The 26,261-nt window shown below is 41.3% G+C and overlaps 1 protein-coding gene across 1 annotated transcript in view; it reads right to left on the bottom strand.

Moving 5' to 3' along the window:
- Positions 1-375: 375 nt before the first annotated feature.
- CPE (carboxypeptidase E) overlaps positions 376-26,261 on the bottom strand; it is a 90,781-nt gene continuing 64,895 nt past the window's right edge. Inside the window, exons 2-9 of the mRNA XM_037897496.2 lie at positions 23,359-23,555; positions 20,464-20,631; positions 19,256-19,373; positions 16,729-16,911; positions 9,564-9,703; positions 7,952-8,051; positions 5,343-5,461; positions 376-3,221 (exon numbers count right to left, since the gene is read on the bottom strand). Coding sequence (XP_037753424.1) covers positions 3,123-3,221; positions 5,343-5,461; positions 7,952-8,051; positions 9,564-9,703; positions 16,729-16,911; positions 19,256-19,373; positions 20,464-20,631; positions 23,359-23,555 — 1,124 coding nt within the window. The 3' untranslated portion in view covers positions 376-3,122. The remainder of the gene's footprint in view (positions 3,222-5,342; positions 5,462-7,951; positions 8,052-9,563; positions 9,704-16,728; positions 16,912-19,255; positions 19,374-20,463; positions 20,632-23,358; positions 23,556-26,261) is intronic.

The following is a 26,261-nucleotide window of genomic DNA, read 5'->3' as shown; positions in this document are numbered from 1 at the left end:
GTGAGAGGCTCCATTTTTCTTTTCTTTTTTTTTTAAAGTAAGTTTCTGGGCCTCATGGTTGTGTAGAAAAAGCTTGGAAACATGAACCAAGTGCATCCTCAAAGCTCAGAAACCGAAAGGTAAAGAAAAAGAACCCAAAATGTTTTTTTTTAAATCTCATGACTTTTAAAATTCATGATTTTTGAATGCTGGGGTTGGTAATACTCCAATAGTGAGCATATTAATAGCTGGACATTTGTCACCTGCAATATTGTCAACTATGCTATCTGCCATTCTAAATATAGGGATTCCCAGAAATACTGCAGTAGGAGAAGCACCTGAAACATGGCACACATTCAGGGCCCTTTCAGCATTCAGGAAATGAAAAGGGGTACATTTTAAATAGACCTGTCTATTTATTGTACAATAGTACAGTATGTGCCTTTTTCAACCAAAGAACTCTGCATCACGTAACACTTTTAATATTCCATTGCAACGTACACAATCCTACAGCACAGATCAGTTCAGTTAGAGAAGCTACATAAACAATTTATTGACACTCCTGGTTATGCTGTTCTTAAGCATTTTTACATACAGTAAGAACAGTGGCAGTGGTTCTGGTGCTGTTATATTTAATTACTTTAGCCTGTTTCAGTACAGCTAATAGCAAGCAGACATCTGAAGTAAAACAATGATAGCTTAGGGGACATTACATTTCATTTACAAATGCATAAAACAATAGACCAGATAATGGCATGCATGGAATACAAGCAAGGCTTAGAAATACATTATGAGGTTCAGTTTGATAATATCTGCACTATACCACAGAATTCCCTATGCAGAAAAATTGGCTACACGATAGGAGTTGCACCATATAACAGCGCCTTCTGGCCTAACATTATGCTGTTTTATGTTGTATTTTGTACAAATCTACACTTGCCTTGTTAAATAATTTACAGGCTGAAAGCAACTCTGTAGCCATTGCCAAATGCCAGCGCTCCTTTGTTTTAATTCATACCATTTTTTTTATTTTGCCCATCTTATCTGAACCCAGTATCAGTAATTCCATACATATAATCATACAGACACATGGTTTTGTATTTAACGTCTCTACATTTTAAGCTACTGTGTAGTACGTGTTTGTGTCTCCTTGACTTTTTTTCACACATTGGGGAGGGAGGTGGAGTTACCTTTTTTTAACCAAAACGTCTGTGTATCAATGTCTTTTTTTGTGTTTGTGACAAAGGTTCTTCGGCATGACTGAGATATAGTTACAAAATTCACTGAGTTTCAGCTTAATCCATCGTTACAACTCTTAACAGAAGAGTTCCTTTGGGATTTGTAGTCCAGTGTCTACTACTTTACATAGCACTGATCTACATGTTAGACTCATTTTTTGGTTCATTAGGAATCAGGTTATTAATTTCCATTACTTGTTCAGTGTAGGAACACATGCAGTATCTTGGGCATTTTATTTTAAAAGTCAAAGAGCTATGTTTGTTTAAGAAATGCAAGAAGTCCAGGGACACCATTTGCTGTGATTGTCAAGCTAGTATCTTGAGCAGATCAAGTTAGGGTCTGTTCCTAAACACATGAAGTAACTTTTCACATTGACTTCAATGGGCACTAATGACTTAATTTTTGAATCCTGCAACCCCCATTGACTGAAAATACAAGCTAATAAAACTACAGATTTCTTTGAGAGAGGATGGTACAATATTCTATTTCTTCTGTTCCATTGCTTGTTGGGGGAAAAAAAGAGTCAAACACCTGAACCTAAATTAAATGACACACAGCAGTACATTCTAAACTTTCAGTCAGATCCTAGCTGATATAAAGTGGCATAGTTCCATTGATTTCAATGTAACCATGTCAATTTACATCAGCTGAGGATCTGGTGTCTACGTTTATACTGTGACTTCTGAAAGTTTCATTTTTTTATGGACTAAATAATGAAACAAACTGATTCGGATAATTAAAAATAAATTGGAGGTCCAAAAATTTGTCCAGAACTGAAATGTATTTTTTCCTTGTAAAGTATTTTGGTAAAATTTTAGTATATCTATTTCACATTTACCACCTGTGTTTTTCACCTAGATTTAGACAAGACCAACAGTGGAACAAACAAGAGTTTCAAACAACACTACTACTGCCTGGCTCAGACCAAAGAATGCCTGTCCTTAGTAGATTTCCAACCCATTTTGTAAATTGAAGAGAGTCAGGTGGCTTTGGATGAGCACTGGAACTTTTGGCTGCTCATCCAAACCATACTGAAACCTTTGGAGGTCTTCCATAACTGGGTGACTAGTAGTTATAATCAGCTGAAACACTGAACATTTTCCTCACTGGAACACCCCACAAGCACAAGAAGCATCTTAACAAAATCCACACTTTGCAGCATTCCTTCTTTTGCTATTCAGAATTTTAACTTTGTTAGTGAGTGACCAAAAAACCCCAAATCCAACCTTGGAGTATCAGTAACAGATTAAGGGATAAAGTTACATTATCCCCTGTTATTAATATTAGGTCTTCTTCAGTAAAAATGCTTTTACAAGTTCCTTCCACATTACTAAAATGAAGCTATACGTTGATGTTTATTTGTTTAAATAGCTTTCACCACCAAAAACAGAGAATTTTATATTGGATTTTAATTCTTGTAAAACATTACTTATAACACCAAACTGTTTTTATACACCTTTTCAACTACATTCATTATAACTCAGTATAGAACATCTCTGCTCATACGCATTGCCAGACATTTCTGCCAGTATCTGAAACTGACTAAGAATTATGGGTATTTTTAAATCCAGAGTTAACCTACAAATTCTGGACTTGCAAATTACACATAGAAGATTGTATTTCCACTTAGGCTGCTGAGACATTCACTCATTTTTTTGTGTATTGTATATGTAGGAGAGTAAATTTTCTTTAACAGTATGGAATAAAAATTAATAATTTTTATTTGTCTAGTTAGTAGCCTTGTAGTTTTTTTAAGTAGTGCTGGTACTAATCAAAAGATTACTGAAAAAAATCAAAGTTAAATATAGTGAACTGCACAAGATCTAAAATATAGGGTCTGTCCACAACACATTATACTAAGTCAACACATAATAGATTAAAAGCTGCAAATTCGAGGACTTCACTTAGAAATTTAAAGTTTCTGACATCATCTTCCACCACTCCATCAACTCTTCTTTCTCCTCTTCTTTTCTTTCAGACAATGACTCCAGCTCAAAATCAACCTAGGTCAGAGAAACAATCCAAAAGGTGACTTTTAAAACACATGCTTCAGGAAATGTAGGGCAGGGAAGGGAGGTCCATGTTTGGATTAATTAACTGAAAGGAATTATAGGAAAACAAATATTTATTGGGATCTGAGTGGATGTTCCCCCATTTTAGGTTGGGTTTTTCAAAAGACTCTAAAGGAGTTAGGTGCCCAACTTCCATTGAAATTCAATGACAGCTGGGCACCTAACTCCTTTAGCATACGATGATATAAATTACCACTGTGGCTTTGTCCACCACCTATCAATACAGGGAGAAAAAAACCAAGATCAGAATTCAGGCAGTTGTCTGCTGCATGGCAGAGCAACACATATGCTACCTTATGCCACCACAGAGCTCCTTCTCACATACAACACATTTTAGGTATGTAATAGGGTGACTCACCCATTGAGGGCTGAAACTAGCCAAGGCTGATTACAGAAGCAGACACCTGCGAGAGACTAGGTGATTTCTCTAAAAAGAGCAGCAGGAGGAAGTCTTGAAAGCTGTAGAGCCTGCAGTGAGTGACAGGCTTCTGTAGGGAAGACCTTGAGAGTGCTCGGGTGGCTCCTACTAGAGCCCCTGAGTCAGAGAATGGTTTGGGCCTAGAAGCCAGGCAAGAAGGCTAAATTTTAGCCAAGTGAAGCCTGAGGGTACTGGGCCCAGCTCCTCCTAGACACCTTGACTGGGAGAAGGATGTGGGAGTCTGGAAGCCAGAGAGGGCAAAGCTCCTGCCAGGTACAGCCTAAAAGACTTTGAATTGGAGCTAGGTCTGGGATGAAGGATTGGGGTGTCTCTACCTATAGGAGACTGACCAGACTGAGATTGGGGCTGGAGGGGAATGTTTTAATTATCTATTAACTATGAGTTATTAAGGGGCCCTGAAGGGGGGAGACATTGGTAGCAGGATACCACTGACAATGAGGGGGCACTCAGTAAATAGCAACCCTGCTACAATGTGCTGTTAGTATTTCGTAATAAATGATGTCATATAATGTTGACTCACGGCTGATTGTCTACCAGAAATAATTTTAAAGAGAGGTACTGATCTAAAATCTTCCCTGGTGCATCTTCCACAGCAAGAATGGGCAAACTATAGCCCATGGGCCAGATCCAGGCCCCCCGCAGCTCCCATTGGCCAGCCAGGAATGGGGAACCACAGCCAATGGGAGCTTCAGGGGAGGTACCCGCAGGCAAGGGCAGCACGCAGAGCCCTCTGCCCTCCCCTCCCCCAGGGGCCGCAGGGACATGCTGCCGGCCACTTCCGGGAGTAGCACGGGGCCAGGGCAGGCAGGCAGGGAGCCTGCCCTGGCCCCGGTGCATGCCGCTGCCGTCCTGGAGCCACTCCAGGTAAGCGGCGCTGGGCCGGAGCCTGCTCCCTGCACCCCACAGCTTGCCCTGAACCCCCTTGTACACCCCCTCCCACACCCCAATCCCTTCCCCAGCCCTACATTCATGGCCCTGCATGCAATTTCCCCACCCAGATGTGGCCCTTGGGCCAAAAAGTTTGCCCATCCCTGTTCTACGGTGTTACATCCAGGATGGGTTTGTCCCACTTTAGTTTTTAAAGGGGGAAATTTACCTCTGTGCAGAGGGTCAAACCAAAACCCATACATTACTGAAGTCCTAGTTTTGGGTGTATTTGGCACGTAAGTGGTGTAAGTGTTCTAGTGCTGGCCCTCTGCGCAGGGGTTAAGGAGATTTTCATCTTAACTAAATATTCAGTTGCCCAAAGACTATCAAATCTAAACAAAAATGCTAATGTCCATCCGTATGTGTGTAATTTTTACTGACCTATGTGGATAAAGACAAGACTAATAGGAAAAAGAAATGAGACACCTTCAAATACACTACTCTTGCTTGGTGGAAGCCAACAAGCATTAGAAAGAAAGAGTGCACAGGCTGACTAGATTTCCAGCCTGTTTTCTAAACTGATGAGGGTTGGGTCTATAAAGAGTTATGAATGAAGAGCAGCTAGGGTTTTTCTTTAGACTTATATTTTTTATGCAATATGTGAATATACATAGAATATAAATAACAGTGCTCCATTATTCTTCTTTCATAGGGGAAGAAAAACCAACCAATGAGGGAGAACTTACCGCAATGGCAGGGCTAAAGGGAACAGCCACTTTTTTAGTTATTGCTAGATAGCCTGGTGCTGAGGCTGTAAGTTTATAGTTTCCTGGTGTAAGCAATCTCCAGTAATCACCATCCTTGGCTGAAGAGAAAGAAAAACATTGAATCGGAAGAAATGAAACTCATTATCCTAGGCTAAAAAAGATGGGCTGTAAATGCCATTACAATATAATCCCAGAAATACCAGCCTGGATTTCAATATCCAGGCAATTATGCAATGATATAAAACCATTTTAATTTATTTATAAAAAGATGTTTTCCACAAATATAAGCCACCCTTCACTACTGATACAGCTCTTGTGGAAATAGATAATATGAGAACTGTCACCCTGTAATAAGGAATCTCTTTAGGGATATAGTATCTTTTTAATTTATACAGTTTTCCCGGGTGGCTCCCATCAACATGTGAGTTAAAGAAATAAATCCCCATCCATCAAGATTCAAATACTCTAGAGATTATATAGCCCAGTGAGAGAAGCATCATTTTTTATCAAGATGACAAATAAATGAAGGGGAGGACCAGATTATTCTATGTAATCTTTCTTTACAGTGAATCAATGAAGGAAAAAATATAAAAATCATAATCCTAAAGCCACACAGTAGAACTAACCCTCCACTCCATTACACCAGTTTTACACCAATGGGTGGATAAAGAGGCCCACTGGGCATTGTTTATAGTGTGGTATTTCTTCGGAGTTTACAAAAGTCACTTTGTGAAGAATTCTTCATCCCTGCATACTACACAGAGTTTAGAAGAACCTTTGGAAGGTCACTCAGCAATGCCACTTGAAATCAGTGTCATTGCTTATGCCAGTATTTTCCTAAACGTTTGCTGAGCAATTCTGCAACTACACCAGCACTTTTAAAAAAAAAAACAACCACCACCAAACTTCTATGCCTAGAGGGGAATATTATATAATTGTTCACAAGTAAACTTGACAGTGTCAGTACAATCAGAGTTGGTGAAAGTCCAATTGAGAAAGCTTCAGGAGGCATCAAACTAAAGTGCCCCCATATTTTTTCTCTAAAGAGACAGATTCTGTGGAAAAAAATATGATCTATTTTATTAGCTGGCACTGTAGCAAGATTGTATGCTAAAACCTTCATAGAAGAGCAGAATTAAGGTTTACCATTCACTTTTGAGATTGCCTGACTTTTGACTACCTTTCTAAACCTTTTGATATTGCATTGCCGCTATCTTTTTTGCGAACATCCAGTGATATGAGATGATGGGGTGATGGCTATGTGCATTTATCTACTACAGAAGTGCAATATCCTACATCTTAATCTCCCAGCACTGCAGCAGAGAATAGGAAGTGGATACTGACCTTTCAAATGGAGGACAATCCTTTTCTTCCCCCCACCCCCCTTCCTTCTCTCAATCCCTATGCAGCCACTTACTGTTCTTTACCTTTCATCCCTCTTTCCCTTTTTTATGTACAGTGGAAGGGTACTGCTAAAGTTACTGTTGGCTCTTCTGGTTGGTGGCACGGCTGTCCACTGCCTGTAACGTGTGGGCACATCACAAAGGGAAATGCCAATCTGAGTGGGCGACAATCCCATGCCATACAATTCAGTGGAATAGTGGGATTCAGTGCCAGCATACAATAGTTCACAAAATATGGGAAATTTATTTAATTAGCACCTTACACCAAAAAAATGCTGTTTAAAATGACAACGAATGTATAGGTAACCCTTCACACACGGTCAACGTGAAACTACCGCTAAGCCTATCTCTAGGATAAGATTCAGCAAAAATGAAAAGGTACACTACTACTAAACAACGTGTTTAGAACAGGAAATGAAAAAGTACACCATCTCACTGAAGCAGCAGGGAGCTAGGCAGAAAGCAATTACCCAAACTGGAATTTGGCAATGAGATTAGGGATTAACACTCCTAATCCTGCAAAAAGTACAATGGGATCTTTAATGATCACAAGGGATTTGGACCAGAGTTTTAGGTTTCATCCTTGAGATGGCACTTCCAAAAGTACATTGCTCAAGAACATAGTCTGGACATACCCTGAGTCACTATGGAACTGTCACTGGTGTGTTTGCAGCTCAAACGGACGTATCCAAACTAGTTGTAATCTTGCTAGCTCATATCCCAGAGCAGTGAAGCCACAGCAGCTAGTTTGAGGATGTCAGCCTGAGCTGCAATCACACCCCGTGATTACATTCTAGACATATTCTCAAAGATAAAGGTGTCACCTACTGAGTCACCAATAATACTTCATATAGCATGTGGGATTAGGACTAAAAGTATTCTCATTGTATCAGACCAGTGATTTATTTAGTCCAAACCAGTCTCCAACAGCAGCCACTATCATCTCCTTCAAAGAAAGGTGCAAGAAATTCTGCAAATGGCTGATATGAAACATCCTGCCCACAAGGGAAACTTCTTCCTAACCCCAGGTTGTCTTCCATCTAAGTATTGATGCAGCCTGACCACACTTAGCTAATAATATCGGATTAGATTTGAGAGGCTACGACTCCAGGTTGCCTGCTACAGAGGCATAGCAATGCATTCTAGCATGCCTCCTTACTTAATCACCTAAGATGTGACACCCACCTGATGTAATGTCATGGTTTATTCCCTCCACAGAAATGGTAGCATTTGCAATCGGGTTTCCCTGAAGATCTCTAACAAATCCTTTCACTCCCCGATGTATCTGAAAAAGCCAGAGATACATGGGAAATTACTTGTGCTTGTTTCTAAAGGAAAAGGCAGCTGTTTTAGTCAGTGAAATATCTGAGACTGCATGTTATCCACCCCATAGCTACATGATGAAAATAAGCAGCAAGGATAATTTCTAAACCTCACACTGGAATATTACAAAGTGATTGAGCCAATGGAGTTCAGCTGCTGATATGACTAATTTGTTTTTTTGCTCTGCAGCATTCATCACAAATGTGCAGCAAACCATGAAGGGAAGTATGCATTCCCTCAAATCCTGTTGTTAATGAGTATTTTCACACTCTTTGAAAGGTGTTGGGAGACAGCCTGATGCACATCTTTCCCACAGGCTGTTAAATTTTCTCAAATATAAGAATTTTGGGTCTGATCCTGCAAGGCATTCAGAACCTAAGATGGGGTGTGAGCAGCCTCAACTCCCAATGAAATCAGCTAATTTACATGAGACAGTCAGCCCCTTGGAGGACTGAGCCCACAAGATACAGTCCTGCTCCGATTGTAGTTAATGGTAAAACTCACATTAACATCAGTGGAGCATGAATCCTCATTTGGAGACCTCTGGTGCAATGTGGCCATTTTGTGTTGCAATACCATTGGACTGTGGCTCTAAACCCAGCATCACCAGCCAGTATAGAGCATTTAGCAGTGCAAGTGGGGACAGGGTATGCAACTGAGGCTTCTCTACACTCTGCTGATCTTCAGCTGTCGTTTAGGCACTATTAACAGCTGATATCATTTAGACAAGAACATCCTTTAGACAGCTCAAATTTATGACAAAGGATTAGCCTGGCACATAGCACGGGAGAGCAGAAAGGCCAAGTACCCTTTACTGGGTACTACTGCACCCTCCTCAGCCATAGCTGAGAATCTGGCCAGTCAGTATCATGTAGGAAAGTCCAGAAGGTGAGTAAAATCCTCTACCAGATGAGAGCAACTGAACTTCAGTGATCTAGCCCGCAGTCCTACAGAAGCGGGCAATTTAAGGTGTCACGGTATCTACAACTCTGAAAATTCCTTGTCAGACCATATTTTAATTAAAATTAACCCATGTGCAAAGCTGAAGCTTTTTTTCAACCTGTAGCAAAAGGGTGAAATTCTGTAGTGCAAATATACTGCCTTTTCATCCCACGTAAAACTAACAGGCAAAACTCAGTGATTTATTCATTGCAAATATTTGATCTGGCAAACTTTGGCTTTTTTTTCTTAAATAAATTATTCAAGAATAAATGTGTCCCATTCTTCAACAGCTGTACTAACAGGCTATTTTTCTCATCATAATCACAGGCACATACTTGTTAACTATAGCATATCAACCAAAATCAGATCCAGATCCAGATGGGTTTGAATTTTTAGCAACCTATTAGTTCTGGATTTACCCCTATGGATGTGTGTGGAGTAATCATAACTACAGTATATAATCAGATTAACACCATTGGCAGTTTCTGTTTAGTTACATTACTCTAGAGAAAACTCTATTTTGATCATTTACCTGCTCAATATAATTGACAAGTGAGTTCTTGTTGTCCTCCCAGTAGTTCTTCAGAGTTTCCTCTGATGGGAATTTTTCACAGCTGAGCTCCACTGTGATTTCAAAGCAGTTGCTGCTGAGGTAATTGAAGTCCTGCATTCCTGCAATATCAGCAGAGAGATATGTTGACACTGTTTGCATTGCTCTGAGGTAAGATGTACTGACAGGGTCCAGTGTGGAAAGTGGAATTCCTGGCAAGGAGGGACTTATTAAATGCTGTGGGGAATTAGGAGAAATCTGCATTAAACACAATGGGCCCGATTCTCCTCTCCCATTGGTGTAAATCTAGAGCAGTGGTTCTCAACCTGTGGCCCATGTGACATCCTCAGGGCCATATGGGTAGTATATATATTGTGTGTATGCAGCCCACATAACAGAGAGCTGTATACATGGCGCACAATGGTAAATGGTTGAGAATCACTGATCTAGAGTAATTCCACTGAAGTTACTGGAGTTTAAACCAGAATAAGAGAGAAGTGAATCAGGCCGAATATACTGTTCTCAGGGGAGAAAAAGGGAGTTCACTGAAAATGCTCATTTCACAGAAAACACAGAATTTCTTGGCAGTCATGACTTCATGTAATGATTGTACCAAATCTGACCATGCATCTGGCCTACATATTCCTATGGGACACTTGGTATGGAAAGCCCTTTTTTTCTTTCATAGGAACTAAAAACAATTTCCAGGTGTGGTTCAATTATTTCCAGATGAAAAAAGAAACTGACCATTATGTGCACTGTAAACCTGTGAATGACAGCTAATGACAAAGCAAATAAAGCATCACATAAATACTTTGAAAGAGATATTTATTAGGGCTGGTCAAAGTTTTTCTTTTTAACAAAAAAAAAAAAGTTTTTCGTCACAATTTTTAGGGTCTACCTTCTGTGGAAAAAAATTTTCAATGATTTTCTGCAAACAAACAACCCTCACTCCCAAAATGAAATGTTTTCATTTTCACTGAAATTTTCAACTGGGGTGGGAGAGTGGGGAAGGGAGGCCTGTAATTTCCAATCAGCTATTGCATTTATTTCTCTTGTTTTTTGGGGTTTTTTTCTTTCAAACTCAGCACCAGAGTAAAAAAAAATGGGGAATAGACCTGAATGTGATAAATGAAAAACATTGTTAATGCAACTTTAATTAGGAGAATTTAAAAATGTACAGTAGTATTTTTGATTAGCTATGTATTTAAATGTTCATCTGCCTGACCTCAGTGAGTCATTATATTCACTGGACCAGTTTCTGTGACACCCACTCCACTTCCTCTGCACCATTCAGGCAGCACAAAGAGGAGTGGAAGCCAGCCATGTTTCCCTGGATGAGGATTCACCCAGTGTGGGGGAGTTCGCAGTGAGCACAGGGTTTGTATAGCCAATTCCTATGTCTCCTCCTTGTGGTTTTCAGTGTAGGGAAAGGAAGAAGCCTGGCTGAAGTACAGTATACCCTGGCAATCCCCACGTAAATTATTGCCAAAGGGCAATTACAGTAGTCCCAACTCTGCTCTAAATTCCACTGTGACTGGGATCTCAAAACTGGCCTCAGAATCAGGGAACTGCAGTCAGCTTCCTGATGCCATCCTGCTCCTTCATGGTGGGCACAGTAGAGAATCTGGTCCAATACATGCAGTGTGACTGAATTCATGTTACATATCAAACCCTGACTTTCAAATTTCATGACTTGTTTGTATCCTACTTCTATAGCCTCTAGTAGCTAGGCAAAACCTTCATTTATTCCAAAGTCCAATTTGCCTTCCCATGATTACATTAGAGACCATTTGGACACAACAGAAAATATCTGCTGTACAATTTCTCTGTTTTTATTTTATTCTTTAAAAAATAGGGGAGAGAGGTTGTTTTTTTTTACCCGAAGCTCTCAGCTGTGGCCCAGGTTCTGCAAAGAGATCTGAGCAAATAGACTCATATCATTCAAAACTCATACGCATGTAGGAAGTTCCATTCTCTACCAGGCTGTGCTAATGGGTTCCACAGACTAACTGTGGTGTGTGAAAGCCTTTTCTTTCATAAAGTTTTGAATCTGCCACTTTTCAGCTGAAGTGTCCTCCTTAATTTGTATTGAGGTTGCACCTAAAGGCCCAAATAAAATTTGAGCTCACCATGTTATGTGCAATACAGATAGGAAGAGACAATCCCTGCCCCAGAAAGCTTATGAGAGAAAGTATCATCATCCCTATTTTACAGACAGGGAATTGACACATACAGACTAAATGACTTGCCCAAGGTCACACAGGATATCTGTGGCATAGCCAGGACATGAACTGACGTCTCCTTGGTCCCAGCCAAGTGTCTTACCAAGGCACACCTCTTTCTAGTTACACTTTTAAACAAACTGCCCCTTAACCATTCCCTCCCATTGTCTCTTTCACCATAGCTGACTGATCATTCCATCCTACTCACCGCAGAGAGAAAAAAATGAATAATAAAAGATCCTTGAGATGGTGCACATGTAACTGAAATTCTGGAGGGGAAATGGCCTCTCCTGTTCCAGGTGTCCTGTGTCACTCTAGCCACCCTCCTGGAAGAGGGGGGCTATTAAGAGGCTCTGTGCATGGGGGACAGACTTTACCTTTTACTATAATGCAGTAGTCACATTGTACATTAATGGCAGGAGGTAAGTTGTACCGACAGTGTCCAGTGTGGAAAGTGGAACTCCCAGCAAGGAGGGACTTGTGTTATTACTGGGAATGGAGTTTTGATGCTTTGCAAACTTCAGACTATCCCCTACAACTTTGATTCACGTCCCTCATTGCTGGTTTAAAGTCGAGATTTTCTAGGGAACCAAGTGAGCTGAATGTCCCTTTGTTCTTTTATTCCAATCCCTTGTAGTTAAGGGAGTTACACAGGATTTACATTGGAATAAATGAGTTTAGAATCTGGACAAAACAAATTTTCTTCCATTTTAAAATAAATATTATGTTAGGGGCCAAATCCTCAGAGCTGCTGAGCATCTGCAACTCCCATGTACCTTTGTGTTAGTAGCTAACATATGAACTAGCATAACCCTTTATTCATACGTCTGGGCAGTACATGGCGACAAAGTACATCGGCGCACTTGTTCTTAGGGTGGTGCAAACTGAAGCTTTGGGGGTGATACGCAGAGCATGAGCATCCTACATGACTCATGGTAAAATCCAAAAGAAAATGTCCCCAGCTTTGATTCAGCAGTAGGCAACATGAAATGTGATTTAGGTCAGCAATGACCTGACAAAGTGTCAGGCACGACTACAGCATAAAAAGACACTTAACTTGATCTGTAATTAGCCTATTGTTTAAGCTGCTTTGAGATGCTATTTTTATGCTGATACAAGAATCTGATCAGACTCAGTTGACCAAGGGCCCTTGCACGGCTACTTGGAGTACTGTATTGTACATATTACAGAGTTAAACTGTAATGAATGAATAACTGCCATAGGAGACTTATGCTTGGGGATGATTTGCTATTATCTCTTGGTCTTGCCTATATTATACAGTAACTCCACACAGTTAACGTTGTTACGTCACTGATCAATTAGAGAACATGCTCGTTGAAAGTTGTGCAATGCTCACTTATAACATTGTCTGGCAGCCGCCTGCTTTGTCCACTGCTTGCAGAAAGAGGCACCCGTTGGAGCTAGTGGTGGGGGCTTGGAACCAGGGTGGATCGGCAGCCCCCCATCAGCTCCCTTAAGTTCCCTGTGCGGCAGCCATCCAGCAGGCTATCAATTGCCGGGCAGTTCAGCAGTCCCTCCTCCCCCTGCTGAGTGCTACTCCTGCCCTCTGCCTTGGAGCTACTCTCGGGAGCCTCCTGCTTGCTGGGCAGGGGGCGCAGTAGAGGAGTGCTAATGTCAGAGTTACCCTCTCCCCGGCACTCCTGCCCCCCACCTCCACAGAGCGTTAAGTGGTGGGGGGGGCGGGGAGAGACACAACAGGGCTCAGGATGGAGGGAGCTTGCTGGCAGCAGCTGCTGTCTCAATTTACTGATCGACTTAAAAAGGCAATGTACTTAGAGTAGGCTCAGCGTACTTAAAGGGGCAATGCGCATCTCTCTCTCTCACACACGGTGTGTGTCTCTGTATTTCTCTGCCATGCTGTTTCCCCACCCTCCATTCGTGCTGCCTTGTAGAGTGTGTGGCTACATTAACAACAATGTGTTGACCCTTGAGGGCTCAGCCGAGTGCTAGTTCATCATTTAGCTGTAAGACATTCCCTGGAAAATATCCCACCCTCTGACGCTACCACCTCAACTAAGCTTCACAATCATTATTGCTGTGTACAGTATTAAGTTGTTTGTTTAAAACGTATGTGTGTGTGTGTGTGCACACATATATAAATAAAAATATACACTCTTGTCTGAAGAAAAAAATTTCCCTGGAACCTACTCCCATTTACATTAATTCTTATGGGGAAATTGGATTCACTTAACATCGTTTCGCTTAAAGTAGCATTTTTCCAGAACATAGCTACAACGTTAAGCGAGGAGTTACTGTATATAGATATTACACACAAAAACTACTTTAACAGAACATTATTAAAATGACAGAGTCAAGCACTCAAAAATTTTGGAAATGCCAGAATTAAGGTTCCCTCTGTAAGCTTAATTCAGCCCCCTTATGTGTATGTATTATGATAGGGTCTTTAATTGCAAGATCACACATTTTTTCCACAGGACCATTCCTCATTCAATAGCCTGGAAATGAATCAGGATTATGCAATGAAGGAGATGTGTGAGGTACCCCAGCTTCCTCCTAACTAGCCCTCTATTTTCATCCTTCATCCAATCTCAGTCTCCCCCATATACTGGCTTCCAGTTGTCATCCCCATTTCCTTCCCTGGCTCCCAGTTCCAGTCTCCTTGCCCAGTCCGTCCTACTCTTCTGCCTGGATCCCAGTTCCATGCCCAGGCTCTTTGCCCAGGCAGCCCCATCTCTCCCTTGCTTTTAGTTCCCAGTTCTAATATTCTTGACCAGCAAGTCAGTCTTCCACAACCCCAACCCCATGTAAATTTCCTTCTCCTTCCCTCCCTCCGTACACACCCCACCAGTCTCCAGTTTTCACACACCCCTGGCAGCCCCTCCCAATCTATTTTGCCACTTCTGAAAATCTACCTGTTGTCCTCTCCACATTCAAACCAGGCAGCTTCCTCTTCTATGTTTCCTGAACCCAGTAGTGGGGACCTGGGTGTATGACATACGTGTTCCCTACTCTAAGTTCGGATGCCTGGACCCCGCCCAGCTCACAGCAGCCCAGAGCTGCAATTGCAAAGTCCTGCTCAGTCCTGAGCTCCAGCATGTCTAATGTGGAAGGAATCATTTGGAAACTGCAGATGGGCTTCCCTGGAGCTGCAGACCCTGGAATTGCCAGGGAGCTGGGCAGGCAATCTGGCACAAAACTAGGCAGGTTTCCAGAGGAACTTAATCATCTCTGTCAAACATTTCAATTAATTGGCAAATTCTGACCAAAGAAGTTTCATTTGAATTATTCCAACCAGCTCAAGCTTCCATTGACTTAAAGGGAGTTTTGTCTGAGCAAAGAACGGAGTTAAAACTGAAGTCTAGTTCATGCCCCTGCAGCCTACAGGTGGAATTATTTCCTTTCCCTACATAGTAAAGGGGTTCAACAACCTCTACCACATTGTACTGCCACTTCCACTGGACTCTGCAGAGAGCTCTGCATGAGTCTGGGGATCCACTGATAGGGAAGAGGCAAGAAGTGAGAAAGGGATGCAGGAATCTAAGGCTCTGATTGGGCTCTGTAGCAATGCAGTGAGTCACTAGTGTGGCACCTCCTGCTGGTCATCCTGGGAATTCGCTCTCCAGCATAAGGAGTGCCCTCTGCAGGCCAGTGTCTCGCCTGCCGCTGGCCCCCATGTCCCTCCTGGATCCCAGTGCCCCTCTCCCTCAGGGTTCTGCCCCCAGCAGTAACCCACAATCTTGGAACCCCCAACCCTCTATCCCCACCTTGCCTCAGTAGCTACTGCCAGTCACCATCTAGCCCCTGCTCACTGGGGCAGACTGCAGTCTGCAAACCACTCATCATCGGCAAGGGGGTTGGACCCGCTGCCTCTGCCTATTCCCAGGCTACCCCTTTGTAGCCCCAGTACCTTTCCTGGCCTTTAGCAAGGCCTGCAGCCTGGGGGTTTTCCAGGCTGGAGCTCCCCAGAACCTCTGGCCTTCCCCCAGTCCTGCTCCACTCTAGGTACCCTTTTCTCCCAGGCAACCAGTTCTTCTCTCTCCCTTTTATAGGGCCAGCTGTGGCCTGATTGGGGCATGGCCCCAGCTGTGGCTGCTTCCCCAATCAGCCTAGCCTTTTCTCTCAGCCCCTTTCAGCGTTGGAGTGGGGTGACCGCTCTGCTACAGGCTCCCATTGAAACTGATGGCAAAACTTCCATTGTCTACAGTGGCGTAGAATCAGGCCCTAAACACCTCCTAGAAGGCACTCTGCACCTTTCACGATTGGGCCACAGTGAATAGCGGTCAGCAGTCTGCCATCCATTACCAGGTATCTTTCTTTTTTCTCTTAGATCGTCGGTAATGATAAATTACTCCATACTCCCATAAGTAATAGTGTAACTGTGTTTAGTGGGCATTTTTTTACTGTGCATGTGTAAAATCAATATTTCACTTGTTTATACATCCATTATTTTTTTACATTTATTCTCTGAATAATTTGTTAAAAACCTGAAGATAAAACAGTTTTCAGACCTTTTTGTGAAAAAAGACAAATAATTTTTAATTGTTCTCTAACTGTAGAAAATGGCTTAATTGCAGTTGTCTGAGAACTGAATTGCTTAAACATTCTGAGTCTGCTGGATGTGTCGGGTGAAAGATAACAAATATTTTAACAGGCATCCTGGTCAGCTTCCCTTTTCACTTTGTGTACGTTCTGAGCTGAGCACATAAGGAGTTCCATGCTTACCTCCCATTTGCTTCATGGGAGTTTTGCGGCTACAGTAGTTAAGAAAATATTCCCTAAAGATCCATCTGAGATTCAGCTTGTTACACCCACAAACGCTGAAGAGCTTTGCAATTTTGTTCTATTCATTTGTCACTGAATATCTGATTTTAAAGTAAGCACAATTACTGACCATCCTCAAAAGCAACTGAATCTGTACGGTACCATGAAGTGACACTGACCTCCAGGAACACTGTACCAAGCACCACCGTTGGTTGTTCCATCTACAAAACTACTGTCGTCATCATTCTTACGACATGGTGGCCTGTTTGGATCAGACATGGCTGGGTTAAAAGATGAATAGCCCCGAGCTAAGCTTTGAAAAATTGCATCATCAGGGCAGGAGCTGTATTCATGAGTGCTACCTGGAATAGAAAGTCAGACACACTGATTAGCAGGTTAGTCATACAGATTAGGACTACTGGATTATGAACTCATTGAGACAGGGACTGTGTCTTCTACTTTTCTGTAAAGTACCGAGTGCACATATAGCAGAATAAAATTAATATTTAATAATAATTCCATTACTTTAATATGCTAATATGATCTGTATTTCTATTATTCAAAATATTAATATCAATAATAATATTCATTATTGATTACCAGTATTAATATTATTGTTATTGTTGTTATTAATTTTACAGTACCAAGGTGTGCTAGGCATTTTCCAGACCAAAGAAACAAAAAAAGTCTCTCCCTCAAGAGTGTACAATCTAATGTTAAATGATATGATGAGTGAGAGTAATGAACAGTAGGGAGAAAATGGGTTGAAGAAGGACAAGGGTTACAAACAAGATCAGGTGGTTATTCATTTTAAACCTGTGTGCATGTTAGTGGCTGAAGTAATAAAACAATAATAATACTATTTGCAAACTGACAAAATGATTCTGCTGCAGAGCGAACCATTTTATAGCAGACTACACCTTGCCGAGCCGTGCTCGTGAAGGAGAAACTGCAATACAGTTATTTTCACTAACATACACGTCACTTCCATGACTGCATTTATTAAAGTACCAAGAGTTAAATCCTGACATCATAAAGAACTCTTTCAACAAGTATGTCACTAATGTCTTAGTTTGCAAGCCATAAATAAACAGCCTCTGCTTACATGTCAGCTATTGTACATATAACTACTCGTTCATTGTCATGTGGTAATTACCAGATATGAGGCATGTACTTCAGAGAGATGATGAGGATGATATGGAGAGTTAAACATCGTGGACAGAAAGGGTGAAATCCTGGCTCCACAATAGCTAATGGTAAAAGTCCCATTGACTTCAGTAGAGGCAGGATATCACCCAAGCTCTTTTGCTATTATATCAGCTATACCACTCTGCTTGGGAAGTTCCTAGACTCATGACTCAATATTTAATTACCATTTCTTCGCTGACAGGTGTCCAAAGCCTCAAAACCCATTCCCCTCTCCCTGATTAGGAAAATCTGGTATATGACTCAAAAGGATATAATGTAGGGCACTGGTCCCCAAACTGTGGGGCGTGCCTCCTAGGAACATTTGGGGAGGCACACTGTGTGGCAGGGGGTGGGGAGGGAGTGCCATGTTTTCAGCCCTGCTCCGCTCCCAGACCAGCTTCGCCCCCACCCTTTCTCCTTCCCTAATCCCGTTCACGCCCTAGTCCTGCTCTACCTCCAGGCCCAGCTCTGCCTTCATTCCCTCTCCGCCCCCAGCCCAGCTCCAACTGACCCCCAGCCCTCATTCACTCTCCCCAAACCACCTCTGCCCCCAGTCCCAGCTCCACTCCACCCCACTGCTCAGCTCCCAGCCCAGCTCTGCCCTCATTCCCTCTCTGTCCCCAGACCAGCTCCCCCTCTAAATTCAGCTGCTCCCCCATCACCATTTCTGCCCCCATCTCCATTTTCAGCCTACGCAAATGGATAAAATTTTCTAAACCTGATTCTCCCCTGTGTTACACCAATTATATGCCAAGTAATCCACTGAAATCAGGCCCTTCTAACTGTAGAAAATGTATCTTCAAAAACTAGAGTGAAAGATTACATATTAACTATCTTTAAACCAATAAATGTAACTAATTAATGAAAAATATATTTAAATGGCTCATTACTATACAGTTGCATGGTATTTCCACTCCACTCCTAGCTGATTAGGCCTCAGCTGGATTATTGTATCTCTTTCTGGGCACCACATTTCAGGAAAGATGTGGACAAATTGGAGAAAGGCCAGAGAAGAGCAACAAAAATGATTAAAGATCTAGAAAACATGACCTATGAGGAAATATTGAAAAAATTGTTTTTGTTTAGTTTAGAGAAGAGAAGACTGAGGGGGCTCATAATAGTTTAAGTACATAAAAGGTTGTTATAAGGAGGAAGGTGAAAAAAATGTTCTTGTTAACCTCTGATGATAGGACGAGAGTCAATGGGCTTAAATTGCAGCAAGGGAGGTTTAGGTTGGACATTAGGAAAAACTTCCAGTTAAGCACTGGAACAAATTGCCTACGGAGGCTGTGGAATCTCTGTCACTGGGGGGTTTAAGAGCAGGTTAGACAAACACCTGTCAGGAATGTTCTAGATAATACTTAGTCCTGCCATGAGTGCAGATGACCTATTGAGGTCCCTTCCAGTCCTATACTTCTATGATTAAGAAAGTGAATCTTAGTTAGCAGCCATGGAAGGATAGCATGTCTACATCCTAGTTGCGTCTTTGGATGTATGAGGCTAATGTATAATACACACCACTGCGAGTTTCATCATATGGATAGTTTGCAACAAGGTCTCCTCCATGAAGGTTGGCTGAGAGGACAAAGGGAATATCCATAATCCAGTGGATGATACTTTTAGTTTCAGGAGCAAGCTATAAGAAAACAGATATTTTCAGCAATTAACTTTGATAGTTCATGTAGTAACATATCCAGCAGTCTAATGCCTTTTAAATACAGATTACAGGCTTGCTTCTGATCACACTGATGGCCCAATCCTTCTAAGTCAATGGGAATCTTTCCATTGGCGTCAAGGCAGCTGATTGACATTAGGCCCTTGCACAGATGTCAATCTGGAGTAGCTCCATTGACTTTGGTGGATTCACATCAAAGGAAAAGGTATAAATTAGATCAGAATCAGACCCTATATTTATTGCATCTCAGTGTTTGACTTTACCCTGCTACACATAGCACAGGAAATATTGCAAATATTGTGGTAATTTTGAAAACTATGAAAAAATAAATGTTGATTTCAAGGATGTCCACTGTACATTCTACGCTGTATGTTAACTACAATGGATAGATAGTAAAATTAAACCTGTGCTGAGCTGGTAGTCACTTTTCATCAACAGGTTGTCAAAATCTGTAATCAAAAGCTGGCTTTTAGGGCCATAGCCCCTTAAAAGTGTATGCCAGTGCACCAGTAGTGGTTCTTGAAGCATTCTGCATGTGAAGATCAGAAGTAGGCAGAACCCCTCCAGACATGTTATTTAAGAATATGGGTACATAAACAAGAACTGAGTTTCCAGCAGGTAAGATCAATGTATAAGTGAATTCTGGCAGTGTTCCACAGATGGCAATACCAGGATGTCTTATCGACAAGGGAAATGTAGGAGACAAAGAAGTCAAGGATGATTCCATGATCTCTGGTCTTAAAAAATGAAGGTTGGAGCTAAGGAGAGTGACTGTGAACTAACAGAATGGACCAAAGAAGACTTGCTACACAAAAGGAGGAATCCAGTTTATGAAACATTCAATAGAAGGAAATTAATGGTGCACTAGGAGCTGACAGATTTAAGACCAGAAAACAGATTAGTTTAAATAACAAAATAATCCAAGTCCGGATCATTGTCTTATTTATTTAAAAACATAGGCTTCTTGATGTAAGAGCCAGCAAGAGAGCTCTCTATGGAAAAGGATGAAACACACTCCAATGATTTGGTGAAAGTACAGGACATTATTTACCTTAGGATTCTGGTCCACAGCTTTCCTCATGTTTTTCAGTAGGTGATTGTTTGGGCCACCTTCTCTCTCATTAACGTAAACTATTCTATCCAGATCAGGGAAATTACGGTTCAGGTCTATTCCTTGAGCATTACTTCGACCAACAAACCAGTCTTTGAGTTCACCAGGCTGAAAGGGAAGAGGGAGAAGACAGGGAAAACAAAAGTAATTCAGGCCATCTGTACAGACAAACACATATGTATTAATATTTATGTGTATTACTGTAGCACACAGGGGCCCCAGTCCTAGAACAGGACCACAATGAACTAGGCACTGTACAAACACAGAACAAAAAGATCCTGCCCCAAAGGGATTACAATCTAATTATTAGAAAGAGACAATAGATGGATAAAGACAGGGGAGTACAAGTAAACGAGACAATATAGGTGACAGGCAGTGGTCTTTGCACAACAGCAGCCTAACCATTGTCATGGTTTTTGTAGACATCATAGCAAAGGAGAGTTTTGATGAAGGAGTTCAAGGCAAAGAATGAGGCAGTTTTGCAGATGTTTAAGGGGACCACCTTCCAGACATGAGGGGCAGCATGGAAGAAGGCATGAAGGTGCTTGTGATGGTGGAGGTCAGCATCATTGGCAAATCAGAAAGCTGCAACAGGTCGATAGTGAAAGAGAGATGATAGATAGAGTGGGATTGACTATGAAGTGCTTGGAAAGTGAATACTAGCAACTTATATTTGATGTGACAGGGAAGGGAGAGGCCAGTGGAGAGATTCAAAAAGAGAGGTGACATGGGCTAGGAAAATGATCCCAAGGAGCAGCATTCTGAATGGATATGAGCACGGCAAGATTCCATTTACCAAGGTCAGGGAGCAGGATGTTGCAGTCACTGAGACACAAGATGATGACAGCTTGAATGAGAGTTTTATCTGTTTGATGGACAGGGAAGGCTGTAATTTCGAGATGTTATGCAGAAAGAATCAGCACAAACCTAAAATAAATTTGCGCCCTGGACCAAAGCCTTCAGTCATCACTTACTAAGGCAAAACTCCCACTGAAGCAGCAGTGTTTTATGTGAGTTTGCACTGTGTGAGGACTTCAGGATTTGGCCCTAGAGTTGGATTATTGCAGATCAGTGAGTGTTAGTAGCTTAATGCTGAGGTTAAAGGCAAATTCTCTTAGGAAGGGCAGCCTTACATGGCAAAAAGTTCAAATTTCTATTACCCTGCTTCAGGTCACATTATTTCTAAAAGATCAAATACTAAAGTTCTTATGCAGACAAACTCCTATGAAAGTCAATGTTCCTCATCCAGAGAAGAGTTGCAGCTGTTCAGAATTTCTCAGGAATCGGAACAATGTGAGTTTTGCATTAGCAGGAACTTCCAGATTTGGCTATGATGCTTTCAATTTCCATTAAAAAAACATATCTGTTCCCTGAAGCTGACCAGTGACAGCGTGTACGTAACTACTTTCTGATGATTACTTGTATTCTCGCTCATTATGACTTTAGCTAATGGAAAATTCATGGCAAAGATATCATTTCGGTTTAATTTGTGGGGTGTATCAAACCTGCCATAAAGCTCTGTGTACAGTAGCACTATACAAATAAAATTCAAGTAACACTAAAACAATACATGTAAAGCATTTTTGGGAGTTTCTTTCTGAAGGCAGGAAAGAGGTTCTTTCCCATTTTAAACCAGAGTTTTATAAAAAGTGATTTAACATGAGTAGGACATACTAACCAGCTGGTAATTTATGGGAAATATACCTTCCCCTTTACTTGCCACTAGAGGGAGCACTAATACTGAACATTTTGGGGAAACAGTGATGGTAACCGATTCAAACACAAGTGTTTCATTTCCATGAGTTTAACAATATTTTTAAGAAACAGAATCTTGCTTATTTAATAATATATACAGCTTTCATGTGGGAAGTTTCAAAATTACTTTAGCAGTAATCTTTACAATTTAATGTACTCAAAGTCTAATGAAAATATATGGTGTTAGCGAACTAAACTATAGCTATTTGATATTATTTTATATTATAAATCATAAAAACGATCACATCTTTATTAAAGGTGCATTTATAGTTCTCAGCAGTGACCATACACTAAAACCCCCATCTTGCAAACACATCTGCAGATATTTAACTTTAAGCACGTCAGTAGTCCCATTCATTTCAAAGGGTATATTCATTGGAGTAAAATTACGAGTGTGCGTAAGTGTAGAACTGGTGGATGAAACATCCATGAGTAATCCATTAATACAATTTTAGGTCTGCATGAACAGATCACAATTTTCTTGACTGTATTCATTATCCTAAATTATCCTAAATTTGCTGAATACGTCTTGGTCAGTAGCTGGTTTTTAGAAGAAGCTTGTTCAGAGTCTCTGATATTTGAAATTAAAGCAGTTTTATGAGACATATAGGTCACACGGTATGTTTCTGTTCCCTGACTGGATGGATGTAATTCTTAGAATCAGGTTTCCAGTGAGAATACTCTTAATTATTACTTAAACTTACCCTTCCACCAATATTTTGCAATATTCCATTAAAATTTGCTGTTTGGGGGGAAAACATTCTGGTCAGTAAACTTATATGTAGAACATTTATGAAATGTGACAACAGAAAGATCATGAATACAGTGAATTAGTTTAACTAAAATGAATATTTGGAGACAATTTTTTGCAGTATTTGCCTAGCTCTATCATATAGCTTATTAAAGAGGACAATTACAATGTATTGTACTATTAAAAATAGTGTGTAAGGTGGACACGTCAACAGTCATTGCAGTGAAAATTCATATATTTCTGAGCTTGTTCTATTAGTGGTGGTTTTCACTGAGTCTAAGGTAGATACAGATCGTGATTACAATCCTTGTATACCTTGGCTTACAAACCTGGGATGCTGCCTTCTCAAACCCGTCTGGATTAAAGGATGGCATGATGTGGATGCGTGTGCTGTGGATCAAGTTGATAATTGTCTCATTTCCCTTCTGGTATTCATTACATAGGTACTGAGCTAAGAAAATGAGCAGCTCCCTTCCAACGGCTTCATTCCCGTGCATATTCCCAATATATTTAAATTCAGGCTCTCCTGCAACACAAAAAAGAAACATCCCTTAGACAGATGCAAAGAATATTCACCAAAGCCCATGCCTCATGGACAAAGTGTGGATCAGGTCACATAGCACATTATACTTGTTTCTAACACTATTATTATAAAGAAAAGGAGGACTTGTGGCACCTTACAGACTAACAAATTTATTTGAGCATAAGCTTTCGTGAGCTACAGCTTACTTCATTGGATGCATCCGATGTATCCAAGCTGTAGCTCACGAAAGCTTATGCTCAAATAAATTGTACTCCTTTTCACAAGTGCTCCACAAGTACTCCTTTTCTTTTTGCGAATACAGACTAACACAGCTGCTACTCTGAAAACTATTATTGTAGCTCTGTGTCCCCACCCTCAGTCCCTGAAGACCTAAGGGAGAGAGATTGAAAATGTCCTTCAGGATAGTGAATTTAGATTTTCAAAACAATCCAGCTAATTAAATAAATAGTAATCTTTATTCAGGAGTTTGTCTAAGAGTCGAGAAAAGACACCAAATTCTGACCCAGTATATCGGTGTAAATGCACCATTAATATTAATGGTGTGACTCTGCATTTACATTGTGTAACTGGTATAATCCAAATGTAGCCCATACATTTACGGTTTATAAAGAATAAATTCACTTTTCAAGAAAGGAAAAGTGTTGCTAAATTAATCTTTTAATTGTTAATGTCATTTCAGGGCTAGGTTAAAACACCCCCTACTTGCAAATATTTAAACTGGAATGATATTTTTTATAACACTCCCAATGAATAGCAACTGCTCCTGGAGGTCTGAAAGTCCTGTTTAACAACTGTCTGAGACATTCACTTAGTGCAGTATCTTGACGGGTAGAATGTGTGGGTTTTCCTTAATTAAATAAAAACTCCAATCTTCCCAAATTATGTTTATTGGTCAATATCATTGCAGCTCTAGATACAAGAGGAATGTGCAGGAGAGAGTCTATGGTCCCTAGAGGCATGAAGAATTTATATGCATTTATTATTTTTAAGGCCCTTGGGCCTTATCTTGGGCCCTGATCCTGCAAACATTCAGGCATGTGTTTAACTTTAAGCACGTGAGTATTCTAACTGAAATCAAGTGGACTCTCGTGCTAACAGTATGCATATTCCTAAGTGTTTGTAGGATTGGAGGCTTAATTTTCTTTTTTATCTGTGTTCATCTCTAGATATGATGATTTAATTTTTCATTCCATTATAACTGCTCTCATCTGATCAAGGAGTCTTTCAATGATATCATAGAATATCAGGGTTGGAAGGGACCTCAGGAGGTCATCTAGTCCAACCCCCTGCTCAAAGTAGGACCAATCCCCAACTAAATCATCCCAGCCAGGCCTTTGTCAAGCCTGACCTTAAAAACTTCTAAGGAAGGAGATTCCACCACCTCCCTAGGTAACCCATTCCAGTGTTTCACCACCCTCCTGGTGAAATAGTTTTTCCTAATATCCTACCTAAACCTCCCCCCACTGCAACTTGAGACCATTACTCCTTGTTCTGTCATCTGCTACCACTGAGAACAGTCTAGAGCCATCCTCTTTGGAACCCCCTTTTAGGTAGTTGAAAGCAGCTATCAAATCCCCCCTCACTCTTCTCTTCCGCAGACTAAACAATCCCAGTTCCCTCAGCCTCTCCTCATAACTCATGTGTTCCAGTCCCCTAATCATTTTTCTTGCCCTCCGCTGGACTCTTTCCAATTTTTCCACATCCTTCTTGTAGTGTGGGGCCCAAAACTGGACACAGTACTCCACATGAGGCCTCACCAATGTCAAATAGAGGGGAACGATCACATCCCTCGATCTGCTGGCAATGCCCCTACATATACATCCCAAAATGCCATTGGCCTTCTTGGCAACAAGGGCACACTGTTGACTCATATCCAGCTTCTCGTCCACTGTAACCCCTAGGTCCTTTTCTGCAGAACTGCTGCCGAGCCATTCAGTCCCTAGTCTGTAGCGGTGCATGGGATTCTTCCGTCCTAAGTGCAGGACTCTGCACTTGTCCTTGTTGAACCTCATCAGATTTCTTTTGGCCCAATCCTCTAATTTGTCTAGGGTCCTCTGTATCCTATCCCTACCCTCCAGCGTATCTACCTCTCCTCCCAGTTTAGTGTCATCTGCAAACTTGCTAAGGGTGCAATCCACACCATCCTCCAGATCATTTATGAAGATATTGAACAAAACCGGCCCCAGGACTGACCCTTGGGGCACTCCGCTTGATACCAGCTGCCAACTAGACATGGAGCAATTGATCACTAACCGTTGAGCCCGACAATCTAGCCAGCTTTCTATCCACCTTACAGTCCATTCATCCAGCCCATACTTCTTTAACTTGCTGGCAAGAATGCTGTTGGAGACCGTGTCAAAAGCTTTGCTAAAGTCAAGGAACAACATGTCCACTGCTTTCCCTTCATCCACAGAGCCAGTTATCTCATCATAGAAGGCAATTAGATTAGTCAGGCATGACTTGCCCTTGGTGAATCCATGCTGACTGTTCCTGATCACTTTCCTCTCCTCTAAGTGCTTCAGAATTGATTCCTTGAGGACCTGCTCCATGATTTTTCCAGGGACTGAAGTGAGGCTGACTGGCCTGTAGATCCCCAGATCCTCCTCCTTCCCATTTTTAAAGATGGGCACTACATTAGCCTTTTTCCAGTCATCCGGGACTTCCCCCGATCGCCATGAGTTTTCAAAG

This window comes from Chelonia mydas, chromosome 4 (genome assembly GCF_015237465.2).
Source record: "Chelonia mydas isolate rCheMyd1 chromosome 4, rCheMyd1.pri.v2, whole genome shotgun sequence".
Classification (NCBI taxonomy): domain Eukaryota; kingdom Metazoa; phylum Chordata; order Testudines; family Cheloniidae; genus Chelonia; species Chelonia mydas.
Note: the sequence above shows the minus strand (reverse complement) of the source record. Positions and strands in the feature narration are given on the sequence as shown.